Source organism: Scyliorhinus canicula, chromosome 3 (assembly GCF_902713615.1).
Source record: "Scyliorhinus canicula chromosome 3, sScyCan1.1, whole genome shotgun sequence".
Taxonomy (NCBI): domain Eukaryota; kingdom Metazoa; phylum Chordata; class Chondrichthyes; order Carcharhiniformes; family Scyliorhinidae; genus Scyliorhinus; species Scyliorhinus canicula.
Genome location: NC_052148.1, coordinates 202,707,683 through 202,729,947, shown reverse-complemented (window position 1 = coordinate 202,729,947; position 22,265 = coordinate 202,707,683). Strand labels below are relative to the sequence as shown.

Below are 22,265 nucleotides of genomic sequence, written 5' to 3'. Positions count from 1 at the left end.
AAGTCAGGTATTCTTGTTCTGAGATCGCAAGGTAGGATCATGGGAGTGTTGGAAAAAGTCAACATATAGGTCAATTTGTTTCCTCTTTAAAAATTATTACGACGACACGAGCTGGTTCTGTAAGCTGTTACAACATCACATGCTTTCCTCAAATGCTGGATTAATGACAGAAATCATAAAGGAGGAAATACATTTTGATTGAACATGACTCATGGAAAACTGTCTGACTTCATACCATGTTGACTTCAGTTCCAAATAAAACAATCTGTACACTTATAAAACTCCTTATTAAATGTCCCATTAAAAAACATTTGCAATCCAAAGTACAGTGAACTGCAGCCCAGCATTTGGAACCTTGAACAAGACAGTAGGGTTCAAACATTGGCATAACAACAAAAGCAATAGAACATCACAAATCATTTAAATTGACATTCAATTTCTATTCAACCCTCAAGTCTTTCATTAATGTGAAGAACCTTACCCTTCCTTGAATATATTTTTTGTACCAATATATTTCTATTCCAAGTGGAGACTAATGAAGTAGAATTTAACTGTATTTTTGTTAAGTCTGAACCAGAATAGTCAAATCTTTTCCCAAGGACGTCAACTCCTATTTTTAATGTTCATGGAAACTACAAAAATCTGAGCCTCCTGCAAAGAGCTGAGCTAAATTCAATTCCCAATCTGTACAATGATCTCAGCCAGGATGGTAGGAGAGTGTTCCCTTAAATTGAAATAACTTTGGCCAAGAGCAAGGATTGGCTCAGTCATGGCACTCTCTGTAGTAGTACAGCATGTCGACATTCAATGTGTAGGTCCCGATGAGTAATCATGATTTGGAACTAGAGAGTGACTGCACCTCAGAAAACATACTCCAGAAAGGGTGAAACAAATTTAGAAAGAAGGAGGGGGATGAGAGAAAAGTGAGATTTTTAAAAAAATATATAAATTTAGAGTACCCAATTCATTTTTTTCCAATTAAGGGGCAATTTAGCGTGGCCAATCCACCTAGCCTGCACATCTTTTGGGGTTGTGGGGGCGAAACCCACGCAAACACGGGGAGAATGTGCAAACTCCACACAGACAGTGACCCAGAGCCGGGATCGAACCTGGGACCTCGGCGCCGTGAGGCAACAGGGCTAACCGAGAAAAGTGAGACTGAGAGAGCAAGCTAGCAATTCCAAATAAACAAAGGTTAGAGGCTTTGTTATCAAATATTCTCAATTTGCAAGCCAGCCATTCTTTATACTCTGCCATGATTAATCAGGGCTGTCCTTTGTTCTTGCTACGTCCTCTGCATAACAACTAACCCGGTGCTACTGAAAAGATGCCACTTTCTCAAAAGTTGCCATTGTACCAAGCAGTGATAATTGTGCTAATTTTAGATAGTCGGAGACTTCCGGTGACGGTGGGCAGGAGGCAGCCGCACACGAGAGGGCTCTTGCTGGGGAATAGAATTTTCAGGGTTTAACGCCCGGTCCCACGGGCAACGGAGGCTGAAAAAGTTGTAAGATGGCAGTGAGGAGAAATGTCCAAGTTTGGAAAAAAAAACGTGAAAAAGGAGGGTTAGAACATAGAACAGTACAGCACAGAACAGGCCCTTCGGCCCTCAATGTTGTGCCGAGCCATGATCACCCTACTCAAACCCACGTATCCACCCTATACCCGTAACCCAACAACCCCCCCCTTAACCTTACTTTTATTAGGACACTACGGGCAATTTAGCATGGCCAATCCACCTAACCCGCACATCTTTGGACTGTGGGAGGAAACCGGAGCACCCGGAGGAAACCCACGCACACAGGGGGAGGACGTGCAGACTCCACACAGACAGTGACCCAGCCGGGAATCGAACCTGGGACCCTGGAGCTGTGAAGCATTTATGCTAACCACCATGCTACCCTGCTGCCCTTTAATGAGGGTTAATGAAAGTCCGCCGGTGAGTGGAAAAGTCAGCAAGGGAACTGTAAGGAAAGCGGAGGCTGGAGCACCAGGGGAGGCCGCATCGCTCACAGCAGAAGAAATGACCACGGTGATGGCCATGGAACTTGAAAAACAGTTCACAAAGCACATGGAAACGATGAAGAAGGAGATGGGCAGCGGTATCGAGCGCAGCGGCGGAGGTGCAGGAGCAAGGTGAGACACTGAAGGAAGTGGAAAAGGCATTATCGCAGCACAGTGATCAACTGAGACCAACAAGGGTCTGCGAGCCAAAATGGAAGACTTGGAAAACAGATCCAGGCGGCAGAATCTGAGGATTGTGGGTCTGCCCGAGGGGGTGGAAGGACCGAGGCCGACGGAATATTTTGCCACGATGTTGGCGGAGCTATTTGGGGAGGGGGACGATCCCTCTCGATACGAAGTGGATCAGGCTGATCGGTCATGGAGGCCTTTACCAAAGGCGAGAGAGCCGCCAAGAGTAGTAACTTTGTTTCCGTAGTACAGTGTGAAGGAGAAGGTCCTGTGCTGGGCAAAGCAGAAGCGGGTGGTGCAGTGGGCTGGAGCTAGTATACGCATATGCCAGGACTTAACGGTGGAGCTGGTGAGGAGGTGGGCAGCCCTCATCCGGGCGAAGGCACTGTACAACAGCAAGGTGAAGTGCGGCATAGTGTATCCAGCTACGTTGAGGGTGACCTACAAATCTAAGGACTTTTATTTTGGGACGGTGGAGGGGTTTGCGAAGGCAGAAGGACTGTGGCAGAATTGAAAAATGGGACTGAGAGCGTGTCTTGTACAGATGTAGCCTCATGTAACTTTAATTTTTCACTGCGTGTTGGTGCATGTACTAAATGAGTGGACGCTGTATATTTGGACAAGGGAAGAGTTGGGACTTTCATTTGCAATGATGGTTCTTTGGGGCTTGGGTGTGTATGCTAAAGGGGATTTAGCACACAACCCCACTCAATGTGGGGGAGGGTTGGGGGGTGAACTATATATGTCAATGGTGACCATAGGCGATTCCTTTTAAAAAAATACATTTTAGAGTACCCAATTCATTCCTCCCCCCCCCCCCCCCCCCAATTAAGGGGAAATTTAGCCCCTACTCTGCAAATCTTTGGGTTGCGAGGGCGAAACCCACACAAACACGGCGAGAATGTGCAAACTCCACACGGACAGTGACCCAGAGCCGGGATCGAACCTGGGACCTCGGCGCCGTGAGGCTAACCCAGTGCGCCACTGTGCTGCCCTGACCATAGGCGATTCCCGATTCCTTTTTCTTTTTTTTCCTTGGGAGGTTTTGTTTTATTTGATGCCTTTTTGTCGTTGTTTGGGGGGTGGTGGGAGGATGGGATCGTTGTTGTTAATAAGAGGATTGACATTGTATTCATCGCCGTTTACTGTTTGTTGGTAGGGTGTAAATTTTGAAGAAAATGTGAAAATGGAGAATAAAAATATATTTTTTAAAACTTTTACATAGTCAATCCGACCACCATGACCATAGTACAGTTATTTTACTTCATAAAAACCAGGAATGAAAACTACTAATTAGGAATGAATTAATCTACTTAAGCAGTTGTAAAGTTAATCAAACATTAATTTGGTAAAAACTAAAATTCTCTTACTTTTTGTTTAACTCCATAAGTAACCTCTAGTTCCATTAGCAGAACACTCTTTCGTACATTTAAAGTCTTCTGGAGCTCATCAAAAGTAGCATGGATTTCTTCTTCAATGCTTACTTTCTCATTGGTCAAATCCTGCAAGATTTCGGACAGGAAACTAAGAGCGGAGTCCAACTCGGGCAACCTGTGAAAAGACAAAATGTTGTTACTTCTGTGAATTCTTTTCATGACTTTGCTCGCAAGTTTTTTTTTGTAAATTTTTAACAGAATGAATTGTGAGCCATTAGCAACCTTCGAGTTGCAGGCAACAGGGTGGGTCCGTCATCCTCACTGGAAGAGTAACTAATGTGAGACACAGTAAATTATGGCAGGGAGCAGCAAGAAAACAACAGAAAACAGAAAAGAATGAAAAAAGAGGGAAGAGATGGAGGATAGAAAAAAACCAAGAGAAATAAATAGGAACGTTACAAAGAAACACTGAGTGGGACGAGTTAAACATTGACAAAAGGGAGCCAGGATTGAATGGCATGCTTGTGAACTCAAAAAGCATTCAAAGCAGATTTAGAGAATTACAACCGCAAATTATGGAGGGTACGACATTGTAGTTCTAACAGATTTGGATTGGCTTTAGGCAAACTGAGAATGTAATTACTGAGGAAAGATAGAGTCGGGGGAAATGAGGAGATCTAATGTTAAAGAATTCTATCACAGTTTAGAACACAAGGATCCTTTTGAGGAGGCTTTGTTCACAGACTGCATACATAATGAGGGAAAATCCTTTGTGTACCTCAGGGAGGAGATAAGGTGGATAACAGACACGAAAGCTGAACAGCCTTCATCTGTGCTGCAAACATGTACAGTTCAAAAGATTCTAGTCATAACAGAAATCAAATAAATATTTTCTATCATAAAATGAAATAAGTCAAGGTCAGAAATGTGGTTTTCAGCATAATTGATGTTGGATGCAGTGGATTCGTGCTTGCAACGTTTGTCACATTTTGGGTCTTTTTTAAATCCGCCCACAAAGAAATAATACTGCAGCTGCTGAGACAGAGGAAATTCATTATCAGTACAGCAACCCCCCCACCTCCCTCCCACCCCAACAATCTAGCCCAGCTTCTGACAAACATCCTAATTATATTATTTTGGATGATCTATTCATCTCAACCCACCCGCCTCTTGTAGTCAGCAGCAATAGGTCTGGGCAGGCACCCGGTTACAGCCTAGACAGGGAAAATTAATTTACTCAAAACTCTACGACAGCTGGAATCAGGGGCTGACCAAGTAAATGCATGCACTAAAATGGGATGGTAATGCATGGTTTATTGTTTTTCTTACTCAAAAAGGTATCTGAAGTTCAATAAAGTGAGTATGCTTGGAATTATAATTGTTACTCTGTACAGTCAATTTTTTTGTCAATCTACCTAATAAAAGTTTTGAAATCATGGGCTGGATTCTCAGTCAGCGGGATCCTCCGTTTCGCCGGCAGCGCACTCATGTTGCGGATTTCTCGATAGTGTGGGAATTCCCACAATGGGAAAGCCCATTGGCCGACTGGAGGATCCCGCAGCTGGCGGGGGCGTGCTGAACCAGAAGACAGGTGCAGGGGGACGGAGAAACCCACCTCATATCTGCGGTGGTATGTGAAAGACATCAGCCCAGTAAATTGGAAAAATGCTCACTGGTATCAAAGAGTAAGTTGGACAACAACTTCTTGCAACTGCATAACAATTTATACTACAGAAGAAGAATGATGATTGGCCAAGGCCTATGCGCCTGTCTTGAATTACCCAGGAGCTGGGGGAGCCGATACTTCCTCATTGCTTTCCCCATGGCAATGCCTTGACCACAGTTGACTTGCCAACCAATTGGTAGTCTTTATACTAAAACGTTACTGTTGTGATCAGAAATGGCATTCTCGAGCTTGTCCTGATGAGTGCAAGATAAAAAGCTTCAGCAACATGTCTTTCTTTTCAACAATATTCAGGTGTATTTAGGTCCTAATAAAAACCAATACATGCGATGTCCAGAACAGCTCACAGTACTCCAGGCGTAGTATAGCTAAGTTTTTGTACAGCTAAGCATGACTTCTACCTCACTGTGGGCTTTCCTCTAGATAATAAAGTCAGCATTCCATTAGTATTTTTGTACTGTTAATGACATTTTAATACTCTATGTACTTGGACCTTCACAGTTTCTAGCTTTTTAACCATGTAGAACGTACTCTGTTCGATCCTTTTCAGGTCCAAAATGAAGAACCTCACCTCTGCCCACACTAAATTCAATTTTCCACAGTTTTCTCCATTCACATAATCCAGTACTTTTCAAAATTTTTTGCCCGGGACCCATCTTTACCAAACAGCCATCCTTAGTGACCCACGCTGGCCAAACTTCACGACCCACCATTTTCACTTACTGTGACAGGTGAGCCTGTTTGGTTCTCACGATCTCCCTTGCTTTACTATTCATTGTTACATTTCTGATAATGACTTCAGCTGATGATGTAAGATCTCACTGCATCCGTTGAATAAAAATAAAAGGAGGTTTGTCCTTGAAGTCGCCATGCTTAGTTGTCAAATGCCTCTGAAGTTTTGAGAGTTTTAAACTTTCATTTTCCAGTGCTTTCCTGGATATAACACGCGTGAGCTTTGAATCCTGATTTGCAGTTGGAATCCTGATTTGCAGTGGCACAATTAATAACCCACACCTCAAGTATTCATCTTCATTGGGCAGCAAGGCGGAGCAGTGGTTAGCACTGTGCCTCACGACGCCGTAGTCCCAGGTTCGATCCCGGCTCTGGTCACTGTCCATATGGAGTTTACACATTATCCCCATGTTTGCGTGGGTTTCGCCCCCACAACCCAAAGATGTGCAGGGTAGGTGGATTGGCCACGCTAAATTGCCCCTTAATTGGAAAAAAAATTGGGTACTCTAAATTTTTTTTAAAAACGTATTCATCTTTATGCTGCTTTGTTCCTGTTTTCAATGTTTTCATTGGTTGTTCACTGGAGGTGCTCACCTCCAGCACTGCTGGCCGCTGCAAAATGGAGGAATCTCTCTCGTGCCCAGAACACGTTATGTCAGTGTACGAGGCACGTGATCTGCTCTCTGCCACCACTCCAGGCAGGAAGACGCCAGTGATGAAAAACAAAATGCTCCTGGGTCAGTGCGCTGATGACAGGAGGCATTCTGCCCCCCTGGACTCTGAGCCTGCGCAATGCTGAGGGGACGCGCACGCGCACAAAGGCCAGCGTTCTGAAAGCCGGTCGCAGCCGGCTGACGTAATCCATTCTCACTTTGCAATGTTATGCTTCATCTATCCTGTTTATAATGCCTCCCATCTGTCATCAGCAAATTTTATGTGGCTTTTTATCCAATCACAAAATTAATAAACTTGTGAATAACTGAAACTCCAACATGGATTTTTGCGTGACATCAGTAATTACGTGCTGCCAATTAAAGTACATGCTCATTAATCCTAATCTTTCCTTTCTTGCAGTCAAAATCCTAACCAGGTAAAAAATTGCCTTCAATTCCATAGCTTCAATGTTAGCTAACATCTCTTATGAGAGACTTGATCAAATGCCAGAAGTCCATATAAATAATATCCACAGACATTTCCTTGTTCCCTACTTTAATCACCTTTTCAAAAATGAAAATTCAGTCAGATTTGTCATACCTGGCCTACCTTTCACATATCCAGGCCTGCTGTCTCAGAGGGGTGTTCAGTAACCTATCCTTAATTATTGATCTAACAGATGCTGGACTAACTGGTCTATAATTCCCGAGAGTTTTATATAGTGAGGAGCCTCATTCAGGGAAATGCATGGGGGCTGGAGTTGAGAGATCAAGCGTAGGCAGCCTTTAAACAACAATGTTAGGAGCCTGGCTGTTGTGACTGCCGAAAACAGAGGGAGGCCTCCTTTCCAGCCTACCTCAGCTGACACGCATCTGACACCGATTTGCAGCTCGCTAACTAGACTGCGGGAAAAGACAAAAATCCCAGACATAGTCTCACATCAGTTCGAAGTTCAGTTCGTTGGCCTCAAAATTGCTCGACATGCAAAATGTGCTCCCAAGAGAAAAATCCAGCCCTTAAGGGTAACATTTATAATATAGTGGCAGTGTCAGGCTAATGTATGTCCCAAAAAGGGCAATTACTTCTTATCAACCCTTTTTTCCATTTCAGTTAAAAAGCAAAATCAATATATCCAATAGGATTATCACTACTTTCTGCTGAGTGAGACTCATGCCATCTGTCAAACTGGCAGGGTTGAATATTTTAATTACAGTACATTTAGCATCAAGTGTGTCATTCGAATTTGTTCAGACGATGAACCAGACTAATAAAATAAATTACATCAACATAATCCACTGCTGTCAGAGCAATTCATCAATGGATCATCACTAAATGCAAATACATTTTATGATGCAGGAAGTTAAATTACAGTCCAGACATTAGAATCGGGTTAAAACCCAGTATAGCTGGATGAAAATAAATCTCTCACTCTTCTAAATTCCATCAATTACAGGTCCAATCTGCCCTCATAAGGCAACACCTTCATGTCAGTAATCAGCCCAGTGAACTTTCCCCGAACAACTTCCAATATAAATATATCTCTCTAGCCCAGTGAACTTTCCCCGAACAACTTCCAATATAAATATATCTCTCTAGAAGGACACCAGAGCTGTACCCTATACTCCAGGTGTAGCCTCACCAATGCCCAGGTATAACAATGATGTGGAGATGCCGGCGTTGGACTGGGGTGAGCACAGTAAGAAGTCTTACAACACCAGGTTAAAGTCCAACAGGTTTGTTTCAAACACAAGCTTTCGGAGCACGGCTCCTTCTTCAGGTGAATGGAAAGGCTTGTTCCAGAAATGTTTATATAGACACACAGTAAGAAGTCTTACAACACCAGGTTAAAGTCCAACAGGTTTGTTTCAAACACGAGCTTTCGGAGCACGGCTCCTTCTTCACATCATATATAGACACAGTCAGAGATGCCCCGGAATGCGAGCACCTGCAGGCAATCAAATCATCAAAGATGCAGAGAGAGAGGTAACTCCAGGTTAAAGAGGTGTGAATTGTCCCAAGCCAGTTCAGTCGGTAGGCCTCTGCAAGTCCAGGCTTGTTGGTGGGGGCCGAATGTAATGCGACATGAAGCCCAGATCCCGGTTGAGTCCGCACTCAAGTTGTTGTAAGACTTCTTACAGGTATAACAAGCCTTCCCACTTTCATATTCCTAATTATTTTATTGTACTAATTTGTGACTCGCGTACAATGACACCTAGTTTATTTTGTATCGTAGCATTCTATAATATTTCTCCATTTAAACATTATCCTTTTCTAATATTCCTGCTAAAGTGGGCAACTTCACATTTTCCCACACTATAATCTATCTGCCAAACTTTTGCCACTCACATAACCTATCCATATCACTTTCTATGCACCTCACAGCTTGCTTTCTACCTTTTTTGTAACGTCAGGAAAATTGGCTACAATACATTTGTACCTTCATCAAACAGCATTCTGTACAGTTCTGGTCAGCATATTACAAAAAAAACAATATTGAAACACTGGAGAAGGAATACAAAAGATTTAACAGGGTGATACCAGAACCAAGAGGTTATAGCTATAAGGAAATCACTTGAATAAACTGGAACTCTTTACTCTATAAAAGGAAAAGTCTGAGAGTGACTTAATGGAGATTTGTAAAATCATGAAGGGTGTTGATGGGGGTAGGTATAAAGGTGTTTACTTTTTTAAAAAATGTAGAATACTCAATTAAGGGGCAATTTAGCTTGGCCAATCCACCTACCCTGCACATCTTTTAGGTTGTGGAGGCGAAACCCATGCATAAAAGCTAGAATGTGCAAACTCCACATGACAATGACCCAGAGCTGGGATCGAACCTGGGACCTCGACACCGTGAAGCCGCAGTGCTAACCACTGCGTGCCACTGTGCTGCCCTAAGGTATTTACTTTTATGAGGGCATCTGAAACCAGGGACCATAAAAATAGGATAGTCACTGGTGGAGGGATGAATGACCAGGGGGTATAGATTTAAGGTTTACGGGGATGTGAAGAAAAACCTTTCCACCCAAAGGGTGGTGGGAGTCTCAAACTCATTGCCCGAAAGGGTTATCCGATAGGGTTAGGGTTAGATGAAGTAGAGTGGGAGGAAACTGATGTGAAACATAAATACCAGCACAGATCAGTTGGGATGAATGGCCTGAGCTTGCACTGTAACTTCTATGCAATGCCCATCTTTTATCTCTATCCCATCAGAAATGTGACAGAGTGTAAACTAGCAAAACTGAATGAATTATTGCTGACGGGTAGACACTCAGCAAACTTTCTACTTCTCCAAAATTCTGTAAACAAATAAACACTCCAGCCAGTACTGAATTCAGTTGTATCCACAGAAGACATTTGCATACAAAAGCAGGCAATGCCATTACCACTAAAACCTTCATTTCACATTTCTATTCATTGTTTAACTGTAAAGGGGCAACCATGTACACTATTCTCCCATATCAACTGCCATTATAAACAGTTCATTCTTTGTTCACAGCAGAGAACACAATGTTCCTGTGAACTACAATTGAGATCATGTTTAAGAATTGACAACTGAATGAATTTGGCCATGTTTAACAATGGAACATGTGATCTCTTGTTTAAACACCATTGGCAGCATTAAGTCAGGAACATGGGTCGAGATTCTCCAAAAACGCAGCTTAGTGTTTCACGCCGGCGCCAACAGGCCTCTTGGCCCAGCAATTCTGTAGCCCACATGGGGGCCAGCACGGCACTGGAGTGCTCCGCGCTGCTCCAGCAGCCATACGCGGCCCTGCACTGCCGGCCTCGAGGGTCCGCGCGGCCGTTTCCGCGCTGGCGTCGCACAGCATGGCGGAGCCACACACGGGCCGGCGCAGAAGAAGGTTGGCCCCCCCCCCCTCAGATCGCGCATGCCCGCTGATCGGTGGCCTCCAATCGTGGGCCTGGCCGTCGTGGAGACTGATCCCCCCCCCCCCCCCCGCCCCCACCAGGACAGCCACTGCAGCTGCAACGCCGAGCTCCCGCCGGGTGGAACCATACATGAACCACGCCGGCGGGAACACGGCCAGTCGACCGCAGAGAATCGCCGCAGGGGCCTCTTTCAATGGTCCTTGACCGCGCGCATGCGTGCGACTGGCGCCAATTCTCCAGTCGCCGGAGAAGCACGTCCCGGCATCGGACCGGATTGCGGTCTGAGGTCCCAATCTCCGCCCCCGCACCGACGCCATTTCGGCGCAGAGGCTCATAGAATCCCGGCCATGATGAGGTAATAGGTCTCCAATTGAGTGCCAATCTGGACTTGGAAATTTTGGAACCAGTTTGAGATTGAATGTACAATTACAATGAAGGCATTTCTCTAGCCTTGCTTGGTAAATGATTCTAGCCTAAACCTGCCTTGTGGACAATACACACAGCCAATGGAAATGGAGGAAACAATCGAGCACTGGATAAACAAAGACTGGTTACTGCTTCAAGTATTCGACCACCAAACATTTATTTCAGGGGCTGGGGTGGCACAATGACGCAGTGGTTAGCACTGCTGCCTCACGGCGCTGAGGGCCCGGGTTCAATCCTGGCCCCGGGTTACCGTCCATGTGGAGTTTGCACATTCTCCCCGTGTCTGCGTGGGTCTCACCCCCACAACCCAAAGATGTGCAAGGTAGGTGGATTGGCCACGTGAAATTGCCCTTAATTGGAAAAAATAATTGGGTACTTTAAATTTAAAAATATATATATTTCAGGTGCTGAGCATGTTCAACATTTCTGTTTCTTTTTTTTTCAATAAGTTTAGCGTACTCAATTATTTTTTTCCCCAATCAAGGGCCAATTTAGTGTGGCCAATTCACCTACACTGCACATCTTTTTTGGGCTGTAGGGGTGAGGCCCACCCAGTCACAGGGAGAATGTGCAAACTCCACAGACAGAGTTCGACCCCGGCCCCAGGTCCTCAGCACCGTGATGCAGCAGTTCTCTGTTTATTTACTTCAGTTTTCCTTCATAATTCCTGGAGAGGGAGTGTTTGTCAGCACTGAACGTTAAGTGAAATTCAATTTATTTCGCTACAAAATTCCCAGCTTTGTGAACTGCACCAACTTAGTATCATTTATCACACATGATGGGAATTGAGGACAACACACAAATAAGAAAGGGCAGCATTTCCACTCAGGTATCCAATGGGCATTTCTTTCTCTGTGAACACTTCAGTTATATCAAACAAACTAGAATAGAGAATATTTATACCAGAAGCCGCATCGGGACCAAATCAGCATCCTGAGTGCTCAGTTGACAGAAACGGATTTGTGGTGTGTTCTCTCTCATACCTGCTGCCTCTCCATTTCCCGCTCTACATTGCATTGCATCAATTCCTTGCACACATTACCAGAGTAAGGTTCTATGGGGAGCTAAAAGGGACAAATGTACAACAGCATTGCTGAGGCAGACCAGGGAAAACTAGAGCACCTCAACACGAGATTGAAAACTGGAGAGAGTCAGACCTCGTAAGAAGGAAGGGGAATAAACCCCGTCCGGTGACTAGTTTGGGCCATGGGCCCATCTTTGGTTCTGAAGATCCCAGCCCCAGCGAACTTGTGGCGAGAGGCTGCTCCGCCAACTGCAACTGTTGTAAAAAGGCCTCTTAATATTGGGGTTTTGCTTATCAATGCATTCATAGAACATACAGTGCAGAAGCCATTTGGCCCATCGAGTCTGAACCGACCCTCTTGAGCCCTCATTTCACCCTAACCCCGTAACCCAATAACCCCTCCTAACCTTTTTGGACACTAAGGGCAATTTAGCATGTCCAATCCACCTAACCGGCACATCTTTGGACTGTGGGAGGAAACCGGAGCACCCGGAGGAAACCCACGCACACACTGGGAGAACGTGCAGACTCCGCACAGACAGTGACCCAGCGGGGAATTGAACCTGGGACTCTGGCGCTGTGAAGCCACAGTGCTAGCCACTGTGCTACCGTGCTGCCCCAACGAGCAGCCCTATTTTTTTCTCTCTCCTGCTCCATGTCTGGGAGTATTTCCTCCTGTGTCAGGTGCTGTACAATCTAGGGTTCCAAAATCTCCTGTGCATGGCAAGTAGCAAGATTTACAAACTTATCTTAGATAACCTGAGCTCGTGTTAAAGGAATTTGTTAACCACAATTAGCTCACAAGCCTAGTCAACACTTACCAATCCTACCCTAATAATCGCAGTGATCAAATTAGGCAGGTTGTTGTTGCTCACCCATTGTACAATTATCTCTAATAAAACCAAAATACTGCAGACCATGGAAATCTGAAATATAAACTGAAAACGTTGGATAATTTCAGCAGGTCTGGCAACACCTGTGGAGGGAGAAACACAGCGCAGATTGGGTTTCTCTCGCCGCAGATGCTGTCGGACCTGCTGAGTTTATCCAGCATGTAATGTTTTTAGGACAATTACCTCTGTTTGACAGCCTCCAGCTGAGTCTGCAGGGAAGCTTTGTGTTGCTCTACCACATCTTTGAGGGGAACAGTTGGGTGCTCGGCATGTTCACCTTCTGTACATTCATGACACATTGCTGTCTCACAGGATTGGCAGTAAAACTCCATCACCTGGAGAAAGACAGTGATAGAATTGGAGGAGAAAACAATGATTATTGTACACTTTCCAAAGCACTTGATTTTGTTGCAAACATACATAGTTGGTCACTAACTTAAGAATGTCTACATTCACAGTCCCTTCAAATCCCTGCTGGTAACTCAAACAAAAATTGTATGGTTCTAGAATCACCTTAATAGATTAACCATCGTTAGACAAAATAGTCTAATTGTTTGACATTGTAACACCATTATTGATCTAAGGAAAGATAAATACCCAATGGTCCATATCGCTATGAAAAGGAACCACAGGTTATTTATAACTACAATGGAGCCAAGAATAAATCTCACCATTTTCCTTTATCCGTTTACCAACAATATCACCTGCCTGCATTTCTTTTCTCTTATCCCACCCACCAATCACAAGTGACAAGAAGTTTCTAATAAATGTAAATTAATCAACGATAATTTCTCTCATGGTGAGTAAAGTAAGAAGTCTTACAACACCAGGTTAAAGTCCAACAGGTTTGTTTCAAATCACTAGCTTTCGGACCACTGCTCCTTCCTCAGTTGAATGTAAAATGATTGAGTCTCTGTCAGATTTCATACAGGAACAGTCACTGTTTAGGCAGCATCTCAAAGGTCGAGGCACAGTGAAAAAAATGCATTAAATATTTTTGAGAAAGGGGAGAGGATTTTTCAATAAGGCATATTATTCCCTGTTAATTATGGGTGTAAAAGACCATTGAGGCCGTATTAAATCATCCAATCAGAAAGGTCTTGAAGTGGCTTCAAGGTTTTCAACTCACTGCAAGGTTATTCATTGTGGAAAAAAGCTAGAATTAGAGGAGTACAGATATTTCAAAAGGTTTATGCGGCTGGAGATTACAGAGATAGGGAGGGACAAGACCATGAAGAAATTTGAAAACATGGATGAGAATTTCAAAATCAAGGGGCGGAATTCTCCCCCCCTACGCCAGGTGGGAGAATCGCCGGGGCGTCGCGCGACTCCTGCCGCGTCGCCCCGGCACCCGCACGCGATTCTCCCACCTCCGCCCTCCCCCCCCCCCCCTCAAACCAGCGCGGCGAGAATCACGGCTGGCCGCTCGGAGAATCGCCGCTCGGCACTTGTAAAAGGCGAGCGGCGATTCTCCGGCCCGGATGGGCCGCGCGGCCGCCCCAACACGACAGGTTCCCGCCGGCGCCGTCTACACCTGGTCGCTGCCGGTGGGAACTGCGCGGGATCGCTGGGGGGGGGGGGGGGGGCCTGCGATCGGTGCCCACCGATCGGCGGGCCGGCCTCTCTCAGGGAGGACCTCCTTTCCTCCGCCGCCCAGCAAGATCCATCCGCCGTCTTCTTGCGGGGTGGACTCAGGGAGGACAGCAACCGCGCATGCGCGGGCAACGTCATTTACGCGGCGCCACTTTTTATGCGGCGACATGGCCCAGCGAGCGCAAATGACGCGACGCCGCTCCTAGCTCGCCAGGGGCGGGAGAATAGGGAGCTGGGAGCGGGCTCCGATGCCGGAGTGAAACACTCCGGTTTTCACTCCGGCGTCAGCACTTAGACTCCCGTTGGGAGAATTGCGCCCAAGGCATGGTTAACCTCGAGCCAATGTCGATCTTTTGTGTTTGTCTTAACTGTAGAAGGCCCACACAGCATTCCATAAATAATTATGAACCAGGACGTGCAAGGGAGGGAGGAACTTAAAACAATTACTATCACCCGGGCAAGGGTATTGAGGTGAAAGGCTGAGAAATCCCCAGTTTCACATGGACCTCATCCTAGGGCCTTAAAATAAGTGGCTCCAAACATAACAGATGTATAGTTTTTAATTTTCCAAAATTCCCTATATTCTTGAAAGGTCCCTTCCAATTTGTAACTCCTCTATTCAGGAAAAAAGGGAATACAGAAAACAGGAACTTTCATCTGTCTTTGAAAAATACTATAGTCTATTATTACGGAGGTTATAGCATAGCATCAGGCAGAGTCAACATGGTTTTGTGCAAGAGACAAAGGGCTGGATTCTCTGATTCTGGGGCTATGTCCCCAGGCCGGCCAGGGGCTGGTGGTGTTTTACGCCAGAAAAACTGGCGCAAAACGGCCACCAATTCCCCGTTTTGCTGAGGGTTAGCAGGACGGCAGCATAGAGCACCCGGTACTAGCTGCCAATACGCTCGGAGAATTGCTAGGTCCGTGGCCGCGCATGCGCACGGCGGAGGCCACTCGCGGACCCGGCCCGCAAAGTAGTCCCCCCCTTTTGGCCAGCTCGCGCGCCCGTGACCCCAGCCCTGAATAATGTCTGCCCCTGACCCCAGATCGGCCCTCCCCTGACTGTGGCGACGCTGAACTGAGTCCGCAGCCGCTACGCCCTGTTCCCGACGGATGGGACCACACGTGACCAGTGCCGTCGGGAACTGGGCCGGGCGAGGACGGAGTATCGGGAGGTGGGCCTCAGGCATTGCCCTGAGGCCGTCGATACGCGGGGCGGTGGTACACCGCTTTGGAGGGGGCGGAGCATCGCGAAAGCACCACCGCCCCGATTTGGTCGTGAATGCGGATTCTCCGTCCTTTCGCCGAATGCAACCGGAGAATCCAGCCCATTATGTTTGTCTAATTAGATTTCTTTGTGGAAGTACAAGCAACACAGATAAAGGGAAACCTGTGGATGTGGTGGTAATTTGATTTCCAGAAGGCGTTTCACAAGGTTACTGAACAAAATATGAGCACAGGGCGTTAGGGCAACATAGAAAATAGAGATCAGGGATAAATTGGACTTTTTTGGGCTGGCACAATGTAACCAGTGGAGTGCCACAAGGATCAATGCTGGGGCCTCAACTATTTACAATCTTTCAATGACTTGGATGAAGGGACTGAATGTATGGTTACTAAATTTTCTGATCACTTAAAGGATAGGCAGCGGGATTCACGCCACACCACGGGGATTTTCCGACCCGGCAGGGGGTCGGCGAATCCCGCCCCAGGAGTATGCAAAGGAATATAGATAAGTTAAGTGAGTGGGCAAAAGTTTGGCATCTGGATTAATAATGTGGGAAAATGTGAATTTGTCCATTTTAGCAGGAAGAATAGAAAAGCAGCATAATATTCTAATAGGCGAGAGATTGCCGAACTCGGCAGTGCAGGATCTCGGTGTCCTGGTACATGAATCATAAAAGTTAGTATGCAGGTACAGCAAATAATTAGAAGGCAAATATAATGTCGTAATTTATTGCAAGGGAAACAGAACATAAAAGTAGGGAAGTTTTACTACACTTGCACAGGGCGGCCACGTCTCGAGTACCACGGAAAGTTTTGGTCTACTTACTCAAGGGAATATTGAATGACATTGGAAGCAGTGCAGAGAAGGTTCACTTTACTGAGTCCCAGGATGAAGGAGTTGTTTTATGAAGAAACTTTGGGCCTGTATCTATTGGAGTTTAGAAAAATGAGAGGAATTCTCTTCATAATGAGCAGTGGAGAAGAAGTCATTATTGAATATTTTTTAAGGCTGGGTTCGATAGATCCTTGACTGACAGGGGAACCAGCAGGTATAGGGAATAGACAGGAAAGCAGAGGCCTTAATCTGACCAACCGTGATCTTATCAAATGGTGGAGCAGGCTTCAGGGCTAAATGGTCCACTACTGCGCCCAATTTGTTATGCTCGTCTGTACAGAGGTGGAAATAGTGGCGGTCTCAACAATAGTGAGAATGTGTAGTTGGAAGCTCCCCTTCACAGGAAATATGACACCAAGATTGGGTTCTGCCTCAGGCAGGGAACAGGGTGGAATCGATAACTAGGGAAGTGTGTGTAGTAGGGACCAAACAAAGACTTTAATCGTCCCAATATTTAATTGGATGAAATTTCTGCTCATCCAATACTGGATGTTAAAGAAGCAGTCTGATAATTTAGCAACAGTGGATAAGGATAGAGGGGCGCTGGTCAGGTAGAGCTGGATGTCCTATTAATACCTGTGAAAAATTACATTGCGTTTTCAGATTGTGTCAGCAAGGCACCACGCATAAACAAGAATAGGAGCAGAATAAAAACAATTTCTTGAGATTGCCAAAGGTAACAGAGCAGGAAGAGAAGGCATTGTAAGGCAGTTCAGGGGAGTTGGTGATGCAGTGGTAATATTACTGGACTAGTAAACAGAGGCCCAATTTAATGCTCGGAGGGCATGGGCAGCTGGTGGAATTTGAATTCAATTAATAAATCGGAAATTAAAAGCTAGTCTCATTAATGGAGGCCACGAAACTAGCATCAATTGTTGTAAAAAATCATCTGATTCACTCATGCTCTTAAGGTAAGGAAATCAGTCATCTTTATCTGGTCTGGTCTACATGTGACTCCAGAGCCACAGCAATATGCTTGACTCTTAACTGCCCTCTGCAATGGTATAGCAAGCCATTCAGTTCAAAGGTAATTCGGGATGGACAACAAATGTTGGCCTTGCCAGTGATGTCCACATCCCATGAAAGAATAAATAAAGTAGTGATACTACGGCTACAACAATATAGATATTGGGAGCACAGAGGTTAGCACTGCTACCGCACAGCATCAGAGCCACAGCTTAATTCCAGCCTTGGGTGACTGTGTGTGTGGAGTTTGTACATTCTCCCCGAGTCTGCATGGGTTTCCTCTCACAGTCCAAAGATGGCCAGGTTAGGTGAATTGGTCACGATCAATTGCTCCTTGGCATCCAGGGATGTGTAGGTTAGGTTATGGGGTTATGAGGCTAGGGCGGAGTGGACAGGTAGTGGACATGAGTAGAGTGCTCCTTTGGAGGGTCAGTGCAGAATTGATGGGCTGAATGGCCTCCTTAGGGATTCTATAAGAATGGAACCAAGCAAATGGAAATAAACTGCTCTGCTAATTCTCCTTCTCACTTTCAGGGTGCGATTAACCTCTGCGACCAAGATCGGGTATTCAGCATGGTGCGGGTTGTTTATGCCATGGGGATAAACGCGAGTGCTATAAAATCTCACCAAGTAAAAGGGGTAAAGAACAGAGGCCAAGATTCCAACACCTAATCACTGTCTGGAAGTCTCTGCGAAAAGAAGGTGCGCATGGGCACCTGGGGAGAACAGGGAAAAGTTTATGTTTGATTCTCGCTACATCCAAAGATCGGAAATAAGAATATTTTGGAAATGAAAAGCCTTTTCAGGGAAAACTAGACATTGAGGAAAGTATGGGACAATTCTCTGACAATATGCTTCATAGTCGTAACATGATTTACAGCCTCATATGCTTGATTTTTAAAAATGTTGTTTGAGTACAGTGGGAAAAGGGTATTGCAAGTTCCAAAGTAAGTGATCTTGACAGAGAAGTGAAGCAAACCTACTAATCCAGTATAATTTATTGAACAATCCACTCAATTTACAGTGGGTGTAACTTATTTGTAAAATTCAATTATGATCACCAAGACCGACAAGGATAATAAAGAACCCTACAACTGATTAAAGTTGCAGCAGAGTCGAATCACACTTAATGCCAAAACTAACTTACATTTCCATCATGATTTGGGCAGGAAAGGGGTTTCCCTGCTGCTACTGCTGTGACTGTCTCCAGAATGGAGGAGTCCTCACAGTTGTTGTCTGGAGTCCGCTGAAGAACATCCATTAGGTTTGTAATGAAGAAGTTATTCTGTAATGCAGAAACTCCCTTTTCAGGCAAGATAGAAGTCTGACGGCAGATTGGGCAGGAAAGAGTTAAACTGTAGGCTGGAATGTAGTTTTGCAAACACCTGATAAGGAAGAGAAACAATCAAAAGTCATTTGAATCCCTCGATAGAATTTTTAAAATTAATATTGACATTGGAGAGTAACTTCACTTTCAAAATTATCAATAAAGGTACTAAAAACACATTACATTGACACAGAAAGGTACATTGGAATGTCAACTCACTCTTCCTCAAAATTAATTCTTCAAATAATGAGAATAGTTTTGCAAATTAAACCAATTATGGGATCCCAAGTATAATCATAAACATTCAACCACTAACCGTAATAAACAAGAAAAGCCAGGCACAAGGAAGATCTTATGAAGAACCAGTTTAAACCAGTAACATTCCTTTTATTTTATAATATGATCATCAATTTGAACCTGACCAGTAGCTTTCTGCTACTAATAGGTATTTATCAAAAACGTTTGCTCCTTTCTCGAATCTTTAGATAGTGACAACTGTGAGCAAAGTCCATTTTCCCTGAAAAGAATTATATGCAACAGCTGGCTCTGAGACACGTAACTAAATGGCCAATTGTAATTGAATTATCCAGTGTCACCTGACAGATAATCAGCAATACAAGTACTCTTTTTAAAGAGCACCAATAGTACAATAGTCTAAAATGTGGTCTAATTTAACACACAGAAGCTTAGAATAAAACTAATCAGCATATTGACAATCAACCATGCAACTGATCTATGGGTTTCTCCAATGTCATCGAGAGAGACATAAATTTGCATGTTTTTAAAATTTCATTTATGGAATGCGGGCATCACTGGTTAGATCAGCATTTCTTGCCCATCCCTAGTAGCCCTTCAGAAGGTGGTGGTGATCTGCCCTAATGAACCACTGCAGTCCCGGAGGTGTAGGTACCCCCACAGAGCTGTTCGTGAGGGAGTTGCAGGATTTTTGCCCCAGTGACAGTGAAGGAACTGTGATTATATTTACAAATCGGGGTGGTGAGTGACTTGGAGGGGAACCTGCTCTTGTCCTTCTAGATCGTAGTGGTCATGAGTTTGGAAGATGCTGCCCAATGAACAGTGGTGAGTTCCTGCAATGCATCTTGTAGATGGTACACACGGCTGTCACTGTTCCTCAGTGGTGGAGGGTTTGAATGTTTGTGGGAGGGGTAGCAAACAAGCACGCTGCTTTGTAATGGATGGTGTGGAGCTTCATTCATCCAAGCAAGTGGAGAGTGTTCCGTTACAGTCCTGATGATCATTGCTGGTACTTGTAAAGCATGAATGGAACTTGCCAGTTGTCAGCCCAAGCCTGGATACTGTCCTCCAACCACCACAACCACTTTCTTTTGAGCCAGGTATGACTCCAACCAGCAGAGAGTTTCCCCCCTGGTTCCTATTGACTCTAGTTTTGCTAGGGCTCCTTGATGCCATACTCAGTCAAGTGCTACTGTGATGTCAAGGGCAGTCACTCTCACCTCTCCTATGGCATTCAGCTCTTCTGTCCATGTTTGAACCAAGGCTGAAATGAGGCCAGGAGCTGAATGACCCTGGAGGAATGCAAACTGAGTGTCTGTGAGCAGGTTATTGCTGCATAAGTGCCACCAGATAGGACTGTTGATGACTCCTTCCATCACTTTGCTGATGGGTAGTAGACTGATAAGGTGGTAATTGGCTGGGTTGGATTTGTCCTGTTTCTTGTGTATAGGATACACCTGGCAATTTTCCACATTGCTGGTTAGATGCCAGAGTTGTAGCTGTACTGGAACAGTTTGGCTAGGGGTGCAGTAAGGGTTCTGGAGAACAAGTCTTCAGTATTATTGCCGGAAGAGTGTCAGAGCCCATGGTCTTTGCAGTATCTAGTGCCTTCAGCCATTTCTTGATATCATGTAGAGTGAATTGTACTGGCTGAAGACTGTTTTCTATGATGCTTGGGACCTCCGGAGGAGACTGAGATGGATCATCCACTTGGTACTTCTGGCTGATGATTGTTGCGAATGCTTCAGCCTTGACTTTTGCACAGATGTGCTGGGCTCCTCTATAATTGAGGATGGGGATATTTGTGGAAACTTCTCCCCAATGAGTTGTTTAATTGTCCATCACCATTCATGGCTGGATGTGGCAGGACTGCAGAGCTTAAAACTAATGTTTTCATTGTGGAATCGCTTAGCCTGTCTATTACTTTGACAAACTGTCAATTGCTTTGACAAAAGAGTCATCCTGGCTTGAAATGTTAGCTCCCTTCTCTCTCCACAGATGCTGCTGACCTGCTGAGATTTTCCAGTATTTTCTGTTTTTGTGGATGCTCAGTAGAGTTGCTAGATCTGTTCAAAAGTCTATCCCATTTAGCAGGTGATAGTGCCACACAACATGGTGCCACACAACATGACGGAGGGTATCTTCACTCTGAAGACTGACTTTGACTCCACTAGGACTGTGCGGTGGTCACTTCTATCGATACTGTCATGGACAGATGCATCTGTAGCAGGCAGATTGGTGAGGATGAGGTGAAGTATGTTTTTCCCTCTTTTGGGTTCCCTCACCACCTGCTGGAGTCCCTGCCTAGCAGCTATGTCCTTTAGGACCTGGCCAGCTCTGTCTGTGGTAGTGCTACCCAGCCACTCTTGGTAATGGAAGTCCCCCACCCAGAGTATATTCTGTGCCCTTGCCACCCTCTGTGTTTCCTCCAAGTGATGTTCAATATGGAGTACTAATTCATCAGCTGATGATGGCAGGCACGTGGTAATCAACAGGAGGTTTCTTTGTCCACATTTAACCTGAAGCCATGAGACTTCATGGGATCGAGAGTCGATGTTGAGGATTCCCAGGGAAGTCCCTCCCGACTGTATACTACTGTGCCGCCACCTCTGTCCTGTGAGACAGGACATGCCCAGGAATGGTGATGGTGGTGTCTGGGACATTGTCTGGAAGGTATAATTCTGTGAGTATGACTATGTCAGGCTGTTGATTGACTAGTCTGTGAGACAGCTCTCCTAACTTTGGCACAATCTCCCAGATGTTAGTGAGGAGGACGTTGCAGGGTTGACAGGGCTGGGTTTGCCGTTGTTATTCCTGGTGTTGTTTCTGCTGCCTGGGTCAATGCCATTTGGTACTTCCAGTTTCATCCCTTTTTTGTGTTTTTGTAGTGGTTAAATACAGCTGAGTGGCTTACTAGGCCATTACAGAGGGCATTTAAGAGTCAACCACGTTGCTGTGGCTCTGGAGTCGCATGTAGGCCAGACCAGGTAAGGAGGGTAAAAGCAAATTACTGCAGGTGCTGGAATCTGAAACCAACGAGAAAATGCTGGAAAATCTCAGCAGGTCTGGCAGCATCTGTACGGCGAGAAAAGAGCTAACGTTCCGAGTCCAGATGACCCTTTGTCA

At 45.1% G+C, this 22,265-nt stretch overlaps 1 protein-coding gene across 12 annotated transcripts in view; it reads right to left on the bottom strand.

Annotated features, from left to right (window-relative positions):
• The window catches only part of trim2a (tripartite motif containing 2a), a 212,817-nt gene that overhangs the window by 35,063 nt on the left and 155,489 nt on the right, over nt 1-22,265 (bottom strand). For all 12 annotated transcript variants that reach the window (XM_038792020.1, XM_038792013.1, XM_038792022.1 and 9 more), the window contains exons 3-5: nt 18,705-18,942; nt 13,060-13,211; nt 3,564-3,744 (exon numbers count right to left, since the gene is read on the bottom strand). In XM_038792020.1, coding sequence (XP_038647948.1) covers nt 3,564-3,744; nt 13,060-13,211; nt 18,705-18,942 — 571 coding nt within the window. The remainder of the gene's footprint in view (nt 1-3,563; nt 3,745-13,059; nt 13,212-18,704; nt 18,943-22,265) is intronic.